This window comes from Stomoxys calcitrans, chromosome 3 (assembly GCF_963082655.1).
Source record: "Stomoxys calcitrans chromosome 3, idStoCalc2.1, whole genome shotgun sequence".
Classification (NCBI taxonomy): domain Eukaryota; kingdom Metazoa; phylum Arthropoda; class Insecta; order Diptera; family Muscidae; genus Stomoxys; species Stomoxys calcitrans.
This window is the reverse complement of record NC_081554.1, coordinates 29,882,502-29,901,675: the sequence shown is the minus strand read 5'-3', so window position 1 is coordinate 29,901,675 and position 19,174 is coordinate 29,882,502. Positions and strand designations below refer to the sequence as shown.

Genomic DNA, 19,174 nt, shown 5'->3' with positions numbered 1-19,174 from the left:
TTCCTTTTTTATTCATAAGCAGGATAAATTCGAAGATGGACTGTATTGGACTATATATTGATATAGCCCCCATGGACCTATCAGCCAACTTAGGGTCTCAGGCCCATAAAAGCCACATTTGTTATCCGATTTTGCTGAAATTTGAGACAGTGAGTTTTTTTAGGCCCTCCGACTTTCTGCTTCAATTTGGCCAGATCAGGCCATATTTGGATATAGCTGCCATATAGACCGATCTCTCGATTTAAGGTTATAGGCCTATAAAAGCCACATTTATTATCTGATTTTGCTGAAATTTGGGACAGTGAGTTGTGTTAGACCCTTCGACATCCTTCTTTAATTTGGTCCAGATCGGTACAGATTTGGATATAGCTGCCATATAGATCGACCCGCCGATTTATGGTCTTAGGCCCATAAAAGCCGCATTTATTATCCGATTTTGTTGAAATTTGGGACAGTGGGTTATGTTAGGCCCTTCGATATCTTTCTTCAATTTGGCTCAGATCGGTCCAGATTTGGATATAGCTGCCATATAGACTGATCTCTCGATTTGAGGTTATTGGGCCATAAAAGGCGCATTTATTGTTCGATTTCGCCGAAATTTAGGACAGTGAGTTGTGATAGGCTCTTCAAAAGTTTTCTGAAACTTGGCCCAAATCGGTCCAGATTTGGATAAGCTGCCATATAGCATTTTCGCCGGATTTTGGGATTTTGACGAAAGTTGGGTATCTAAAGTTCGGCCCAGTCGATCCTAACGCCATTTTACTTGTTTTTTTTTTTGGGTTGGCACACATTAAATAGAAGTTTGAAATTTTGCAATTATTTCCAATGATTAATGTATTATCATACATCATTGCTTCGATGGGAATCTTTATTTTATGGCGGCGCAATTAGTTAAACACAATGTTTAAATGACCTGATAAACTGCTGGTGAAATTCTTAATCTGCCATTGATCGATAAACTGGTGCGCAGCAAAATTAATCGAACCATTAAAGGGTTTTCATTTACCACAATTACGAAATTCAATTTACACCCTTCAACAAGATAACCTATAGCTGATAAAGTATTACCCTAATGCCTTTGATGTACCTTGGAATATAACCAGTAACAATATATTATTGTCTCTCGATGAAGTCATATGCTGATGACATGGCTATTGCGGTTAGGGCAAAGTTTCCCAGCACTCAAAGAAGCTGTACGTGTACAGCGAAGTGGTCTACAAGACAGAAGTAGCAGGAGATCCAAGTTATCTACAGTGGCACCTGTCTCCTTGGGAGGAGAGAATGTTCCATTTACAGAAAATGCAAAATACCTGAGCATTTAGCTGGACAGGAAATTGAACTTCAAATCTAACATAGGGCAACTCTTGCCATATACACCTGCAAGAGAGCCATTGGCAAAAGTTGGGGGTTTAGAGCGCACATTATGCATTTGGTATATTCTGCAGTTGTCAGATCTATAATGCTATATGGTGTTGTGGTCTAGTGGACGGCGCTTCAAAAGTCCACCTACTGACCACCTGATCCAAAGGATGGCTTGTTTGTGCATCACAGCCGCACTGAGAACGACATCATCTGATACGTTGAATTTAATGCTACATCTTATGGTGGTGCTTATAGCCAATGATGGTGTTTATACCCAATAGTTGGGTTAAGACCCTAGGGTGGTTTTCATACCCAACGGTGAGGTTTATACCCAAGGATGGTGTTCATACCCAACGGTGATGCTCATGTCCAAGAGAAGTGTTCATATCTAAGGGGAGTGTATATATTCCAAAGGATGTGGTCATATCCAGGGATGTGTTCATATCCAGGGATGTGTTCATATCCATATCCAAGGCAGGTGTTCATCATCTGTATAAAAACAGATCTATTTATACATCACACTTTACGGAGTGCATTTTTCAACCACACCTCCGATGTGGTTGAAATTTGGCATGTAGATGTGGGTTGGAGGTCACCGTGGCACAGAGGTTAGCATGTCCGCCTATGACGCCGAGCGCATGGGTTCAAATTCCGGCGCGAAAATAAAAAAAAAAATTCAACGGTGGTTATACCCTTACTAATGCTGGCTTCATTTGTAAGGTATCCTGCCATGTTAAAACGTCTCTACCAAGTGGTGTCGCTATGCGTCACGCTATAATAAATAGGCATAAAAAAGGAGGCCCCTTATCATTGAGCTAAAACATTAATCGGACTGCACTCATTGATATGAGAGAAATATCCCCTGTTCCTTAATGGAATGTTTTGAAAATTTAGAAAATTTTGGGAACATTTAGTTAAGATGTAATTTGACCCCAGGAACATGAATCAGATGTCCGTTTTTGGAGAAAAGAACCTTGGGCCCCCTAGGGGGCTAAAAGCTCCCCCTTGGGAGGATTTAGACCAATCTAGGCAATATGGGTATCAAAAGAAAGGTATTGTCGAGTAGATTACAAATATGCTAAAACATTCCTAAACCCGGGAAAAGAACCTACGGGTTTATGAAAATTTTGCACCTTGTTAGCATAGACTTGACATCTAGGGGGGCCCGGGAGCCTTTGTCCAAAAAACGGACTTTAGATTCGTGTTTCTGTGGTCAAAATTAAGAGGGGTGCAAAAATGAAAAAAATTGGGGTGCGCCCTGTAAAGTGCAATTTTCCCTCATCTTTACTCAAAAGCATTGGAGGTATATGATAAAGAGGTATATGATAAGAGGCGAAATGTCCAAGCACTACGCCTATGTCAAGTGGAGGTCATTAAAAACATCCCTACATGACATCAAAGGAGCTTTTAAAAAAGTGAGATCAGACACATTGATCTACCGTGTGTATTGGGTCCTTAAAGACATATGCTTTAGAATAGGTGGCAAAACTGTGGGTCCCATGAAATAAGGAGAAGGCGAATGCCGAGCAATACTCATCACAAGGAGGCAATTTATCGCCACCAGTGGTCCTAGGGGGTCTACATTGAGGACCCAGGACCTGACCATATGACTATTATGACATTTCACAGCTAATAGATTCCAGAACTTGAGTGAAGATAAGATACCACACTTTAACCAGCTTGAGGGGATAGAATACCTTTCAGTGACTGGTGCATAATAACATGGGCACATTAGAATCTGCATCCCCTTTTTCAACCTTATCTAAGATCCCTAGAAGCCTCAATGTTTCGACAAAGTCAGACCTACATTCCAACTTCTTTGGGCAAGTACCTTGCAAGTTATAATCTGCATCCAAAGAAAAGTGACGCTAATCATTTGTACACATACCAAACTTTACCTATAAGCTCAACGTTACCCAGTGATTCCCAAAAGTATTAAACATTTTTATTATTTAAACATGCAAATCTACATTACGTGACTTGTATCAGAAATAATAACAAGTTTTAAATAGTGTTTTGAATTTCAAATAATATTAAACATGTGTCAGCGATTTAGACACACTTTAAGCCCACAAAGACATTGACCTTAGGCAAATGCAAAGAATAGGGGATTTTTTAATTCCTTAACATACTGTAGACTATGCAATTGTTGAATTTTTAGCATTTCAAACATATGTAATAACTTAAAATTTTTAGTTTATTGCATATGCAATCGCTAAGAACTTTAAATATATGAAAAACCAACAAATGCTGGCTAATTGAATGAAGGACCAGATTTTTCATCAACCTGAAATGACTGTATAACCCGAAAAATTGTATGATCGGGCAATATGGGATTCAAATGAAAGGTATTCAAGAGTAGAGTACGAATTTCATAATAAAAGTTGGGTCCAAGTACCTAGGGGGCTGCCCCGACCCCAAAACCCCTTCAAATAGGCTTATAGGACGATAACGACAATATGGGACTCGAATGAAAGGTATTCGGGAGTAGATTACGAATATGGTCAGGAAGCAGGAATAGGTTATATAATTTGTTGATATAGGAAGGGGCGGACTCTCCCCCGTTGTCCCAATAACACTACCCAAAATCAAGGTTGACCGATCGGGACAATACGGATATCAAATGAAAGGTATTGGAGAGTAGAATACGAATATGGTATTTAAAGTTGGGTCCAAGAAACCCAGGGACCACTCCAAGTTCCGGACGTACATTTCAATATGGGACTCAAATGAAAGGTATTCGGGAGTTCATTACGAATATGACATAAAAAATCATGTCTTAGTATTTGCGGGTCACTCCACCCCCAATAGAACACCCAAATGGGAATTTTACTCCATCATAGCTATAAAATACTCATATGAAAGATATTTGAGAGTTGATTACGAATATGACATTAAACTTTATGTCTAAGAATCTAGGTGGCGCTCTACCTCCAAAAATCACCTCGAATAGATTATTTGACCCATTAAAACAATGGGGAATCAAGTGATGGAGAAAGATGAGTAGAGTGCGTTATTCAAATATGTGCTCAAGTGTCAGATGGAGTCTGGCGCAACCCTCATATAGACACCCTGCACCAAACGGCTGTATGCACCAATCATGGCAATATGGGATTAAATTAAAGGTATAAGGTTGTGGACTACCAATCTGATATCTTCATTCTGCTCATATATCTAGCTGACCACCTCACCCCAAAACAGTCGATCAATCATAATGACCTAACAGGGCACTGTGTGATTTAATTAATGCGTGGGGACGTAGGCCGTCATACCCAAAAATTTATGACGTTCGCCGTAATAGCAGGAGTTGCAAACCTTAACGTTAAGATTGCAACCATATTAAGCTCATAGACAAGGCCAAACGACATGCTGCTGGCCAACACTATTTTGTTAAAATTTTTTTAATGGTTTAATAGTAAGAACTATCGCCACCGCACCCAAAATAAAGACTGGCAAATTATGATTTAAAAATTAATGATAATTAATGACTATTAATGGGTAGTCATATAGTCATTAGACAACTACCATCAATGTTATAGGCGTTAAGCCACTCCAAGCGAGTAGTAGCACTAACATTTAAGTTAGCGCCATCTACTGGCTGTTTTCAAATGGATTTAGTTGATCCAATTGAAAAAAGTTGATCTACCTGTTGTTTTCAAATGGATTTAGTTGATCCAATTGAAAACAGTCAGTAAATGGCGCTAATTTGGAGAAGCCACCATGAGCAGAAAGAGGGCAGAGTTGTCAAAATTCATCATGCAACATTTATCTTCGTTATGACTTCGTTGCGGTTGGTTGCGGGCCTTAACAATAGTTTTCAAAAACACCAGATCTCGGATATGGGTAGGGCGATTTAAGCGAAATTTTGTTGGCACACTTACATTAACCTAAAATCAAAAATTTGATATCAGAATCTGAGGTGGGTTGCCTAGGAGGGCCGCCCATACCCTAAACCTGTCAAACGGATTTATAGACTAATCACTACAACATGGGTATCAAATTAAAGATATTTGAGAGTAGAGAACGAATATGATATCTAATTGTGGGACTTAGTGTTTCGTGGGTCACCCCACCCCCAAAAATCTGGTCAAATCAGACATATTGACCGACCTTGGCAGTATGGATCTTAAATAAAAGGCCTTTGGGAGTAGAGCACGAAATTGACTTTCACTTTTTAGACCAAATCTCTGGGGATCTACCACACTCTTAAATAGGATTTTTACTTATTGGGGTTGAAATAAAAGGTATTTCAGAGTAGAAAAATCCACAGGAAAATTGGAATACATTTTCAACTTAAATTAGGCAGAAATTTCCAAATTTCTTTTCTTCAACATGGCATTATCGGGCGCAGCAGGGCGAGCCGGGCTCAGCTAGTCTATTTAATAATCTAAACTAGCCAAAGTAGATCTGATTGCAGACCATAATCTCACCTACAGCTACTAAAACAACAGAAAAATAGAACAAAAATATTGGGTTGCCCAAAAAGTTATTGCGGATTTTTTAAAAGAAAGTAAATGCATGTTTAATAAAACTTAGAATGAACTTTAATCAAATATACTTTTTTACACTTTTTTTCTAAAGCAAGCTAAAAGTTACAACTGATAACTGACAGAAGAAAGAATGCAATTTCAGAGTCACAAGCTGTGAAAAAATTTGTCAACGCCGACTATATGAAAAATCCGCAATTACTTTTTGGGCAACCCAATATGTTACAATTTACTGTTATATGCTAATCAAGATGTGAACACTTCTTTTTATTAAATTTAGGCAAAAGATTTTATTAATAATTTAAAATTACCATAAATCTTCCCAGCATTACTTTTTTAAGGTTTACATAACTAATTGCCAACAAGCGGCAAAAAAATGTTGAACACGTGGCACAAACTTGTTTTGAATCTACGTCAAAATAAAATCACTGCTACTAATATCAAGTTAAATATACTATGGCATGGACTATCCACAATAAATAAAAAACCAATTAAAATATCTTTGAAAAAAAGGCATTAATTATTTCACCAATGAATTCACACAATGGCCCAAGAATAGAAGTAAAAAAAAATATATAAATTGCAAATTTTTTTTTATAAATCTAAAATTGACATTTAAAGAACAGCCCGTCATTGAGCAAAAAAGCAAATTAAATCTACCGAAAAAAGGGGGCTGTCATAAACCCATGTGGTCAAAAACAAAATAAGAACGTAGTTTTGAACTCAGGTTAACCAACTTCCATGGCACTAGCCAAAAGCGCCAAAAACAAATCTAATGAATATGCATGCCAATTAACTTCCGATACATATTATGCGATATGTGTTTCGCATTATTTAAAACAAAAGCTAAAAGTATTTTTGTTGTGGTTTTGGATTTTTTGCTAGCTGAGCAGAAAAAAACGTCATCAATGAATGGCAAAATGTTTGAACTTTTTTTTTATAGAAAAAAAAAATAAAAATGATTAACTTCACAGCAGACGGACATTAGCAGTCTGAGTGTGTTATACATTTTAAAGGCAATTTTGAAAACAAATATTTTGCTTTTATTTTTATTTAACGTTGCTACATTATTATGCCCGGCACATAATCAGATGGCTCATTTGACAGATTAGAATCACCATCACCATCATCATCGTTTTGACAAATACATGAGCTCGTATTTGTCATTTTGTGTTATTGTGTTATGACACATAGTTGGGCTCTCTGACAGTCATTGACAGATGTGAGTTGAGTTTTCATATACAAGCGTAAAAACAAACTAAATAACTATAATTTAGTTTTTTTAGCTGTACACGCAAATGGTGATGGTAGATTTCAAATAACTACAATAAGTTTGGAAAAAAAGCGCAATACAAAAAATTTTTAGTTCTGTTTTAAAGAAACCCATAAATTTTTCACTAATATTTCTAATGGAGAAATGAGTTTTTCTCTATTTTCTGTTGTATGAACAATATACCCATAAATAACTTTATTAGTAGACGCAGCAAAAAATTATGCTATGAGAAGAGAAAAAGTCTCAATAAATGGGGAAACTGTCATTGTTAGGGCACCCCGGTTGCGGAGTTGGTAGCATGCTTGGATTACTAGTGCAAGGGTCGTGGGTTCGATTCCCACCAAAAGCCTTGGTCTGTCGCTACTGTGGTATCACAATGAACTTCAAATTGTCTAAGTGAGTCTGTAAAGAACTGCCACTCTTACCAAACCTAACCTAGCCCAACCATCATTGCTTACTAGGTCAAGGTTTTTAATATTTTAATTACCTCACACCTTTTTATTCCCCCCACCATAGGATGTGGGTATACAAACTTCGGTCATTCCGTTTGTAATCCATCGATATATTGGTCTAAGACCCTAGGTTAAGTAAAGTTAGATTTAAGTGGCAGTCTGCGATACCTCGACATACCTTGGATATGAACACCTGCCTTAAATATAAACACGTCCCTTGGATATGAACACATCTCTTCCACAGGAACAGAAGAAGGAAGATGCCTTCTAGTGCCTACGCTTGAACCATCCAGATCGATTTAAATAGCCCAACAACATGCGAACGTTCACATACGCTTAATCAGACCTCACAGCTTCTGCAAAAGTCGGTACTGGCAACCTTCTGTCATCAGCATGTTTTCCGATCAGACAGTGACCTGTCATGACGGACACAATGACTGAGTCGTCTGTTTGGGGTGGATTTTGAGGAGGGGTGGCCCACCTGGGACTTAACCCCAAATTCCTCCATAAGTGTCGTATTCTACTTCCAATTACCTTTTTGCCCCAATTGGTAGACATGCCCGTTTGGCTGGGTTTTGAGATAACGCGTCTCACACGGGGCATACAAAATTTCACTTTAATCGATGCATCCATCTCCGAGATCTGGCGTTTTTTATAATTAGGGGGGTCCTGGTATTATTTGGTTTTATTTTTGTTTTTTTAAGGACAGTTTTATCTGCAAAAAAATTTTGAAGAGAAAATTCCCTCAACATCTCGCTAGTAATGGCAGTACAATATCAACACGGAGAGAATTTTTCTTCATAAATGTTATGATCGGGTTTCATAACCTTTTATTCACAAATATTATGAAAAATTTTAATTTATTAATGAAAAAAATTATAAATATTATGAAAGAAAATGTATAAATATGACCGTTTATTAAAAAAGTTGTTATAATTATGAAACTTTATTTCATACTTGTGAAGAAAATTTTTCATAATATTTAAAATTTTTATCCTAAATATAAAAACGATGTTATTAAAATATGTCCACGTAGGTATAAAATGAAAATTTTTTCATTTACAAAAATTTGATGGAAGAATTTTCCAAGCCTTCCCAGGTGGTCAAGAATCGCTACACAGTATTTATGTACGAATTTTATCTCAATAAATTGAAGTAAATATCCAAGCTTTGGGTTTAATTTTTTTTATAAATGTAATGAAAACATTTTATAAATAGTTCTACAGTTTAGGTTTTCATGAATATATAAATATTATTATAAATTTTATCAAATTCTTTTTTAAATAACATTTGAAAAATTTTTAATAAATATTATGAAAGTTTTTCATTAATGTTATGACAACTGTTATTTTTTTTTTTAAATATTATGACATGTTTCATTGAATTAAGAATTATGAAGCGTATTTCATAAATGTTATGAAAAGTTTCATTGGGACGTATTTAATTTTTTTTCTTTACTGTTATGACAAAATCATTAATATCATGAAAATTCTTCTTTCTGTGTAGGCACATTGCAGAATTACACTCGGTGCCTCAGATAGTGTAGTCTCATCTTCGAATCAATATACAACTAAATGTTTAGATGATAAAGTAAAACGAATTACATTTTTTCAATACCTAATCCAAAATTGACGTGATTGAAATTTCTAAAATTCCGTTTAAAATTCTTTAAGCCAAGAATTAATGCTAATTGTGGTTAAAGTAAAAAACGTATATTTGTATATGCTAATTTTTAATTCACGATTTTGAAAATCCAGTTTTAAGTTTTTTTTTTATAAATAATTGCACGCAAAAAAATTTTTCAAACAACATTTGATGTACAAATTATGGGAATAAACGGACTCTGCTTCAAAAAGTAGCTTTTACTGTATTAATAAATTTTAATCTAAACTATGGAAAATATAATTTTTCTATAAATGGTCTAAATCTTTAAGAGTTACGGTTATGATATGAAAGAACTGCAAAGGAAATATTCCATTTGGAATGATGAGAAATTAATCATTTCTTACCGGAAACGAAATATTTGTTGCGGTTGTTTACAAATGTTAATGTTGTACCATACACATAAAGCGATATATTTTCTTTATACAATTAGAACGAACAAATTCCCGCAAAACCTTTAAAATGTTATTTTCCTTACCAATAAGGTAAATAAAGGTGAAATCACACATATTCAAGCGTTGATGTGGAAGAAGTCAACTGTTTGATATTGAGGTTAGGTTTGGTTTGACACTTATTCTTTTAAACAGACTGACATACACCATCTTTATTCATTGAGATACCACTGCAATGACATACCAAAGCTTCTGGTGGGAACCGAATTCATGAACCCCGCATTGATAATGTAAGCATGCTCCAACTGATATGTTGCAACCCAATATTTGCCAAAAGCAACTCGTCTTCTAACAGACATTTTTAAAGAAGTTTCTTTGTTAATCATTTAGCATCCTTTTTCTGCGTGTACCCTTTCTTTTTATATGGTCAACAAATTTGAATTTTTGGAGCAATGAATCTGTCGAAGGTGAGACAAATGGGTTATATTGCTTGCCGTCATTAAATTCATAATGTATATTTAATTTGTATGAACGTTGAATTAAAAATTGTATAACAATACTCAACTCATTTCACGCAATAAAGATATCTGGTTAGCAAATATTAAGGCATATATTTCATATGAAAAACGTAATTTAAAGTAAAAGAATTCGTTCATTAATCTAGTATTTGGAATTCCAATCTTATAACAATGAGAATTTATTCATCAAACACGATTTCACCTACCTGCTACAGGTAGGTGAAGTTAATATTAAAGGTTAATATACTATTTGGTAAACGTATTTATTTTTTGAATTGCTTTGTCTTTGCTTTTTTTCTTCTTTAACAATAATTATTATAAAGGCATTAAATAGATTCGATTTGGGATTATCTACATTGTATCAATATCTGTTTCAGATAAATTGTTAATGGGTCGTTAACTTTGTTAGATAAGTGCTATGATTTTCAAGTACATTTGTTGCAATTATAATAATTAAAGAAATTTCATCCATTTAACCCTATTTAATCGGTAAGATATTAAAGCTTTCCCAAAAGAAAAAAGATATATAAAGAGAACCTTAAAGAAAAGTTTAAGTACTAAAGAACTTGAATATTTTTTATACACTTCATGATGTGATAGTGGACCTACTCCCTTTTTTCTTAAAATGTATAGAAGTCAGAAAATAAATGGTTTTCTCAAACATGTTAAGAATAATTTAGTTTTGAATTTTTGCTCTTTGTAAAATTTCTGGTAGTTTTCAGTCTCTCTCCTCAAATTAAACCCTTTAATTACGAAAAAAATATTTTACTCATATTTCTCCAATAACATTAGATTAGGTTAGGTTGACTAGAGCGTGCAGTTATTAATCCGCCCCATGCCACTATGGACATATAACTACGCCTGTAATCGGCTCTAAAAACTAACTTAAAAATAGAAAATTTTAAGTTAGGAATTCCGTGCTACTTAAAAAATCTTTAATTGTTTTCCATATCACTCCCCTTCGTTGGTTCATGTATCCATGTCCCCACCTAAATACCGGTGTCTGTAAGCCGCGAAAGCCGGGCATTGTCAATTTCCTATGTCATTGCCCGGCTCCAACGTCTCACCATCTTCTCCACATGCCCTAACATGCTATCAATTGTCGCACCGATTTTGTCCTCTCTCGATCTGGATCGCCCCATAGGATTTTCGCTATCCTACCGACTGTTTCCACAGTGTTTGTGGCCCACGCCCTTATATCGGACTGCGTCGACTCGAATGACTTCGGGTTATCCAAGTTTATTGACGGCAGTTCTCTGGCCTTCACTGCCAAATCGTCTGCCCTTTCATTCCCCCTTACTCCGTTGTGGCCCGTCAACCAAACGTTGCGAATTGTGTCATCCTCAGAGAAGGCGTAAATCTCCTTCTTACACTGCAAGACAGTTCCAATAACATGATATATGCATATAAATGTTTTTGAAGCCTCATTGTCATCCTCGTCAATTAACTTAAACAAAAATTTGTCTAGCACATCACTTTTTTGGGGAACATCTGAGTTTAGGTTAGGTTTGTATTGGCAAGAAATTGTGCATATAAACACGCCTCATGTTACTGCATGAGGCGTGTTTAGAGGAACGTGAGGAAGTCACACTCGATTTCTTCACGTTGACACTATACCAGATCACACTTCTGTGATCGCCCCAATTTTCGCCTTCAGAACCGTGTCATAATCAGGCAGTTGGAAGCGAAACTCTATCTCAGGATCCTCGATGAAGACGCCCACACCTGTTCTCCAGATGGATCAGACCTCCGCCGTGTCGCTGGCAGCAGTGTCTCGCACTCGACCTCAAGTTCTGTTGCAGGTATCCGATCTGAAATCTCTTATGATCCAGTGAGGTTTATTATCGCCACCCCCATACTTTCGATCGTTATAGAATGACCTGCTCCTATTTTACATCCACTCTCCTATCGCCTTAAGTATCATAGCCGCAGTGGCTTTCTCTACCTTCAGTACCGGCTGCTTCTTCCTAATAAAGGTGCATTATTACTAATCGCCAGATTGCAGCTTATAAGATCTAAACTTTCCCAAATCTGGTGATCCGCATTAGAATTACTTCTCATATTGCGGTTATTCTCTTCGGACTCGGTTCTTCCGGTACTGGCCTAAGGATTGAATCAATTTGTCGGCCCGCAGATTACTAACAAGTAAGAGCGTGCTAAGTTCGGCCGGGCCGAATCTTATATACACTCCACCATGGATCGCATTTGTCGAGTTCTTTACGCGGTATTTCTTTTTACGCAAACAAAGAATTAATAAGAACTGTATCGCTATTGGTGCTATATCAAGTTATAGTCCGATTTGGACCATAAATGAATTGAATGCAAAACATTGTAGAAGTCATTGTAATATTTCAGTCCATTCGGATAAGAATTGCAACTTGTAGGGGCTCAAAAAGCAAAATCGGAAGATAGGTTTATTTAGGAGCTGTATTAAGCTATAGATTGATTCAGACCATATTAGGCGCGTAGGTAAAAGGTCATGGGAGAAGACGTTGTGCAAAATGTCTGCCAAAATAAATGAGAATTGCGCTCTCTGGGGGCTCAAGAAGTCAAGATCCCAGATCGGTTTTTATGGCAGCTATATCAGGTTATGTACCGATTTGCGCCATACTTAGCACAGTTGTTGGAAGTCATAACAAAATACTTCATGCAAAATTTCAGCCAAATCAGATGAGAATTGGGCCATCTAGCGGCTCAAGAAGTCAAGATCCAAGATCGGTTTATATGGCAGCTATATCAGGTTATTAATCGATTTGGAGCATATTTCGCACAGTTGTTGGAATTCATAACAAAATACTTCATGCTAAATTTCAGCCTAATAGGATAATAATTGCGCCCTCTAGTGGCTCAAGAAGTCAATATACCAGATTGGTTTATATGGCAGCTATATCATGTAATGAACCGATTTGGGTCATACTTAGCAAAGTTGTTGGAAGTGATACCAAAACACCACGTGTAAAATTTCAGTCAAATTGGACGAGAATTGCGCCCTCTAGAGGCTCAGGAAGTCAAGATCGAAGATCGGTTTATATGACAGCTATATCAAAACATGGACAATCCTAATTGACCTACCTATTTGAACAAAATTTCAAGCGTCCAGCTTTTCTCCTTTAGAAGTTAGCGTGCTTTCGACAGACAGACGGACATGGCTGGATCGACTTAAAATGTTAAGACGATCAAGAATATATATAGTTTCTGGGGTCTTTGACGCATATTTCGGGGTGTTACAAACAGAATGAGGAAATTAGTATACCCCCATCCTATGGTAGAGGGTTTAAAAGCCCCCTCGATGTCAATACTCATGCCATCGAAAGATTTCTCTATCTCATGTACAACCTCGTGTTGGTCGGCTTCCAGCTGAGGTAGTTATGATGTTTGTATCTTTGAAATTCCCTTAATTATGGTGTTAGGAAAGAGATATCCTAATGAAATTTGGATTGGCGTACTGTAAACGTTTTCATGTTTTGGGGAAAAATTGGTCTGTCGCATGAAGGCAATTTTTTACAGCTCAAAAAATCAAACAAAAAATTGAGATTTCTGGAAACTATTTTTGTGTCTTGTTGCATTTGATGGTTTCTAAATAAAAAAAATAAATTTATGTCGATAAGCCTGCTATAGCATGCTCTTGGCAGTAGGGGCGATTTTATGTCAAATTCATTAAATCCCAATTTTCTTCGCTTTTTGGTTATTTAATATTAAGGAAATGTTTTTTGTTCTGAAAACATAGTGGCTGCAGAAATAAAATTTAATTAAAATTTTTTTTTTCAAAATTTTATGTCTTAAACTCCTTCCCTATCATGTTTACAAAAGTATCAGAATTATTTGTTACTAGAATATTGGCATGCGAAAATTCTGCCAGTGCTAGGGTTTACTAACAATTTTTTTTTTGAGTGTAAATAGAACCTGCATCAATTTAATTTTCACTAGAAGGAAATAAAATTGATACTGGCATATTTTGATATATTTTATTACTTGCTGTTGTAGTATGTAAAGTGTGCAATTATTTTTTATCCACTATAAATTTATTATTTTCATATTTTAATTATGCAAATTTTTATTTCTTTTGAAAGCTTGTAGATTAAAACAAAACAAAACACTACAAGTAATGACAGCAATTTCATAATCTGTCAATCAATGTTGGCCATTTGTGGAAACTTTTATAATAGTTTATTTAACTGTTCTAACGGTTTATGAATACCAGGAAACTTTGGTCGGGAGATGTTAGATCATTGTTTTGGTTTTATTGTTTTGTTGCAAAAGCGGAACTAAAATATTTACAAAAAGTGTAAGTGTATAAGTATTGAGAGTATTAGGGGAAGAGTAAACGTGATCATTTTGGTCAAGTGGTCAAGTTGGGAAGAATATTTGCCACAAATTCATGACAAATAACTTAAAAAGTATAATTACTCTGAGATGATGGTGACTGTATTGGCTTTTGCTGTTAATGGAAATGTGTTAATTGTTTTGTGGCTTTAACTTAATTACATTTCATTTTAACACATTTTCTGTAAAGATTTTGGGTATTTTTTATTCTGCCTTAATCGCTGGGAATTGACTTTTAATGTGTCGATAATTAAGTTAATGTGCTAATGTCACTCTTATAACAGTTATTATATCCGTAACAGATGGCAGACAATGGTGGTTTTGTTATGCTGATGCTCCCTCTTTCTTTTTCTCTCTCTCTCCCCTAGCGGTCACTGTTTGCATTTTTCCGAGTTAATTGCAGAATGCTATTGCACTTTGGGTTAATGCTAATTGTTTTCTTTATTATTGCATTACTTTGTAATTAGTTCACAAAATATCCATAAGTCAGTCACGAGTACAACTCATAATGCTCTTTTTGTTATTGTTGTCAGGGGTTTTCTTTACATTGTTGCTCTTCACTTACATTTTGAGAGGCTTATGCCCCATGCAGGTTGCTGTTGTGTCATTTTGAAGCTGAAGTGTCAGTGCTGCTCGCTTTACTCTTTTGTTTTCGAATTAGAATTTCAAATGAAATTTATATTTAAAAAACTGTGTATTTCGGTCAAAAAATTCCTGTTGATAAAGAACAGTTAAATTTCCTGTTTCTGAGAAGGTTGGTGCTTAACACTTCCTGGTCACTTAGTTTGATTTACACTTGTTTCACTTTTAAATGAAAATATAGAACTTTAGCTTTAGTTAAAGTCCTTTAGGTATTGGTTTTTTTTTTTAGGGAATTTTCTTTTTTTCGTGTGGGCTTTGTTTTTTGTTTGTTTTGAAAACGCGTAAATCGCGTTTTCTTTAATTTTCTTCAACGCTGTTTAATTTCAAGTCCATTCTTGGTTTTTGCAAGAAAAAAAAAATGCTCTCCAATCCGAATTTGTTGCGATTTGTCAATGTATACCGATCGATCGATTTTAAAACTGGCACGTTCGCGCCTTACGAACGTTAAATTTCAAATGAGAAGCAATTTTTAAACGACTTTAGTTTATATACGGAGATAAGCGCCGACTTTATTGTTAGCACTCGTTTTGTCGCTTGGTTAGCTGGGTTGGCTGTATGGTGGCTTGCTTGCTTGCTTGGTTTTATGACAGTTTATATTGAGAACTGTTTTTCTCCATCATTGTCCGTCTGTTGTATTGGTTATTGTTGTTGTTGTCTAAATGACTGAGAACGACATACTATGGGTGAACCAAACCATGAATGAGTGAGCAATGTGTGAGTGTAGTGGTGGTTTTGGCCTTTTTTTACAAAATGTTATCCATATCCAGGTTATTGACAATCTTGCCGCCGCCGTCATCATCAATGGTGGCGGCTAACACACACACACACTTAAGCACCCACTTAAGAAATGTTTGAAGGTTTTCATTTTCAAAAAAAAAGAACCTAGAACAAAAAAAACAAAAACATGCTCGATCGAGTAACTACCAACAAAAAGACACTTTGTATTTGTTCTTAAAATTTGAAATCTTATCGATTTCCATGTTTATGAGTGTAAGGGGAGTAATGTAATATTAATTAAAAAAATCCAAATTGCTCGATATACTCGTACTTGAAATTGTTGGCCAAGGATATTTTTTAAGTATCTATGGGCCGATTCAAAATACGCAATTGAACTTGCTGCAACTATCAGTTTGAACAAAAGAGTTAGGAAGAATGGTTTCCATTTCCCTCCTCAACTCTGCAAATTTACCCATGAACGTTGTCATTTAAGCAATAGGGGGAAACTTCTGACATATCAATGAGTGCTATCCCATTCAAGTTTTAGCTCAATGATGAGGGACCTTCTTTTTATAGCTGAGTCCGAGTCGAGGAGGGGATAACCACCGCTGAAAATGTTTTCTGATGTTCTCGCCAGGATTCGAATCGAGGCGTTCAGCGTCAAAGGCGGATATGCTAAACTCTGCGTCAGGGTTACCGAAATGCGATATAAGGCACATTTTGATTCATTTTTTATATGGTTAACGCGTTTTATGGCGCTTTTACAAACATTCCCTTTTTTTGAACCTTCTTAGGTATTTCCGTTGGACGTTGTTCTTATACAGGAACCATATAAGCCATGAATTAAGAAATCCTGTTTTTAAGATTACTTAATGGAGTGGGTAATGGTAGACATAGAGCCTGTATTCTTCCAAGGACTAGGCTCCGAAGATGTAATAGTGGTCAGCCTTTTTCTGGGGGGTGCTTAGCCCACCCACAAGAAGCTTTTCTACGCTTACGGTCAGTAGAAAGGCTCCTCAAGGAGGGATACTATCTCCTTATCTAAATACATATTATTGTCTTTGAAAAAAGTAGCAGGCTATGATGATGACGTGGCTATTGCGGTTAGGTGAAGATTCCGTCATTCTTAGAAACATACATAAGTAACTCTACGTAGGACGGGGAAGTGGAGGTTGAAAGTAGCCTTGGCGTTAATCCCTCTTAGACAGACATTGTTATATTCAACAGGAGATAAAAGGGTCCTCCAGTGGCACCTGTATCCATGGAAGGAGCGAATGCTCCATGACCTGATATCACAAAATGTCTGTCTTCTTTGATGAAAAGGAAATTGAACTTCAAATCCAAAAGGGCAAATTTATACAACTGCGAGAGGGCTATTGGTAATCATTCGGGTTTATTCCCCGTGTCACGTACTATGTACTGGTTATATACTGCAGTTGTAAGTTCTATAATCCTACATGGTGTTATGCGGGGCTACACAGCCGCGCAGACGACATCATCTGATGGCTTAATTTAACGTTACGCTTTATGCCTCGAGATATTGCGTCTGGACAAATTGTTGCCAACACTGCCGTGAAATTATGAGATAACAAGTAAAAGCGTGCTAAGTTCAGCCGGGCCGAATTTGATATACCCTCCACCATAGATCGCACTTGTCAAGTTCGTCGCCCAGTATCTGTTTAAGACAAACAAAAGATAATGGATAAAAATTGCCATGCTATTGGAGCCATATCAGGTTATGGACCATTTCTGACCATACATGGTTTGGATGTTGGAGCCCATAGAAGAAGTCATTGAGCACAATGTCAGCCAAATCGGATAACTGAGCCCTATTGGGCCTCAAGAAGTAATATTGGGAGATCGGTTTATAAGTGAGCTATATCAGATTATAAGCTGCATTTGACCATATTTGGCACGCACGTTGAAGGAGAAGTTGTTGTACAAAATTTCAGCCAAATCGAAAAAATTGCGCCCTCTATAAGCCGAAGAAGCATAATCAGGAGATCATTTCATATGAGAGCTATATCAGGTTATGAACCGATTTCGACCATACTTGGCACAGTTGTTGGAAGTCAAAACAAAAGACTTCATGACAAATTGTAGCCAAACCGGATAATAATTGCGCTCTCTAGAGCCTCAAGAAGTCAAGATCCGAGATCCGAGGTTTTTATGGCAGCAATATCAAGACGTGAACCTATTTTGATCATATTTAACACAGCTGTTGGAAGTTATAGCAAAACATTTTTTATAAATCGGATAAGAATTGAGCCGCCTAGAGGCTCAAAAAGTCCAGATCCAAGATCGGTTTATATGGCAGCTATATCAAAACATGGACCGATATGGCCCTTTAAAAACCGCAACCAACCTACACTAATTTCAAGCACCTATCTTAACTCCTTCGAAAGTTAGCACTTAAAATGTTAGCCAAAACAAAAAAGGAAAAAAGTTGTGTGTGAGAATGTGTATATAGACACTGTCTATAACAGTGACGAGCACACAATTGAAATTATTTGCTAGCCTATGAGTCTGCATGGGATTATTTTCTTGTGTACGTACAAAGCAATGGGCAATTAAGAGAGTATTTTTGCCAACCACTGATCTGTCTATACGTTCAAATACTCATCCTTTCTCTCTAGTAAAAGAGACACAAGAGAATTTTTATTGGTCCAGTACACTATTAATCGTTTGAGGCTATCGGAGCACTTTTGCAATTAAAGAGTTTTTGGTTTTACAACAAAAGGAAGGTCCTTTTACAGAAGCTGCTAAAGGTTTTACAATAAACAAAGTTAGATACGTTCAAAAATACTACGCTTATGGCTAACGGATGCTGAAGAAAACAATCTGCAAAATTTCGAGAATATTTGTTGATTTATCTGCTTGCTACGGATTTTAAAGTGAAAATCGGGCGTTCATATATATGTGAGTTATATGTAAATTTGAATCGATTTTTTATAAAACTCTACGACTATGTTAAGATTCTAAAGAAAATAGTATGTGCTCAGCGTCATAGTAAGTAAAGAAAGATGCTAAGTTCAGCGATCGAAATTCAAATCAGACAGTTGTTACTGTTAGTTTATGATAGCGACATTAATTTAAAGATAGTCACCGGTATTCGCACATCTAAATGTAGCTTTGAAATAGGTTGATTTGGCAGATTTCCTTTATATAACTGTAAAATAAACCTATTTTAAGGCCTCATTAAGTTTTGTGAGTACGGCCGAGTATCTTTAATATGAATATTGGCTTCTTTGGCTCGCACCATTGCCTGCTATTGTTATAAATAGTCAATGTATTTCAATTGAAACATTTTTACCTTTTTGCCAGAACATGTATTATCATGCACATG

General features: G+C 36.2%; 1 protein-coding gene across 1 annotated transcript in view; it reads right to left on the bottom strand.

Annotated features, from left to right (window-relative positions):
• LOC106096330 (putative inorganic phosphate cotransporter) overlaps nt 1-15,640 on the bottom strand; it is a 42,244-nt gene extending 26,604 nt beyond the window's left edge. The window contains exon 1 of the mRNA XM_013264025.2: nt 15,035-15,640. Within this exon, the coding sequence (XP_013119479.1) occupies nt 15,035-15,077 (43 nt within the window). The 5' untranslated portion in view covers nt 15,078-15,640. The remainder of the gene's footprint in view (nt 1-15,034) is intronic.
• Nucleotides 15,641-19,174: the final 3,534 nt, after the last annotated feature.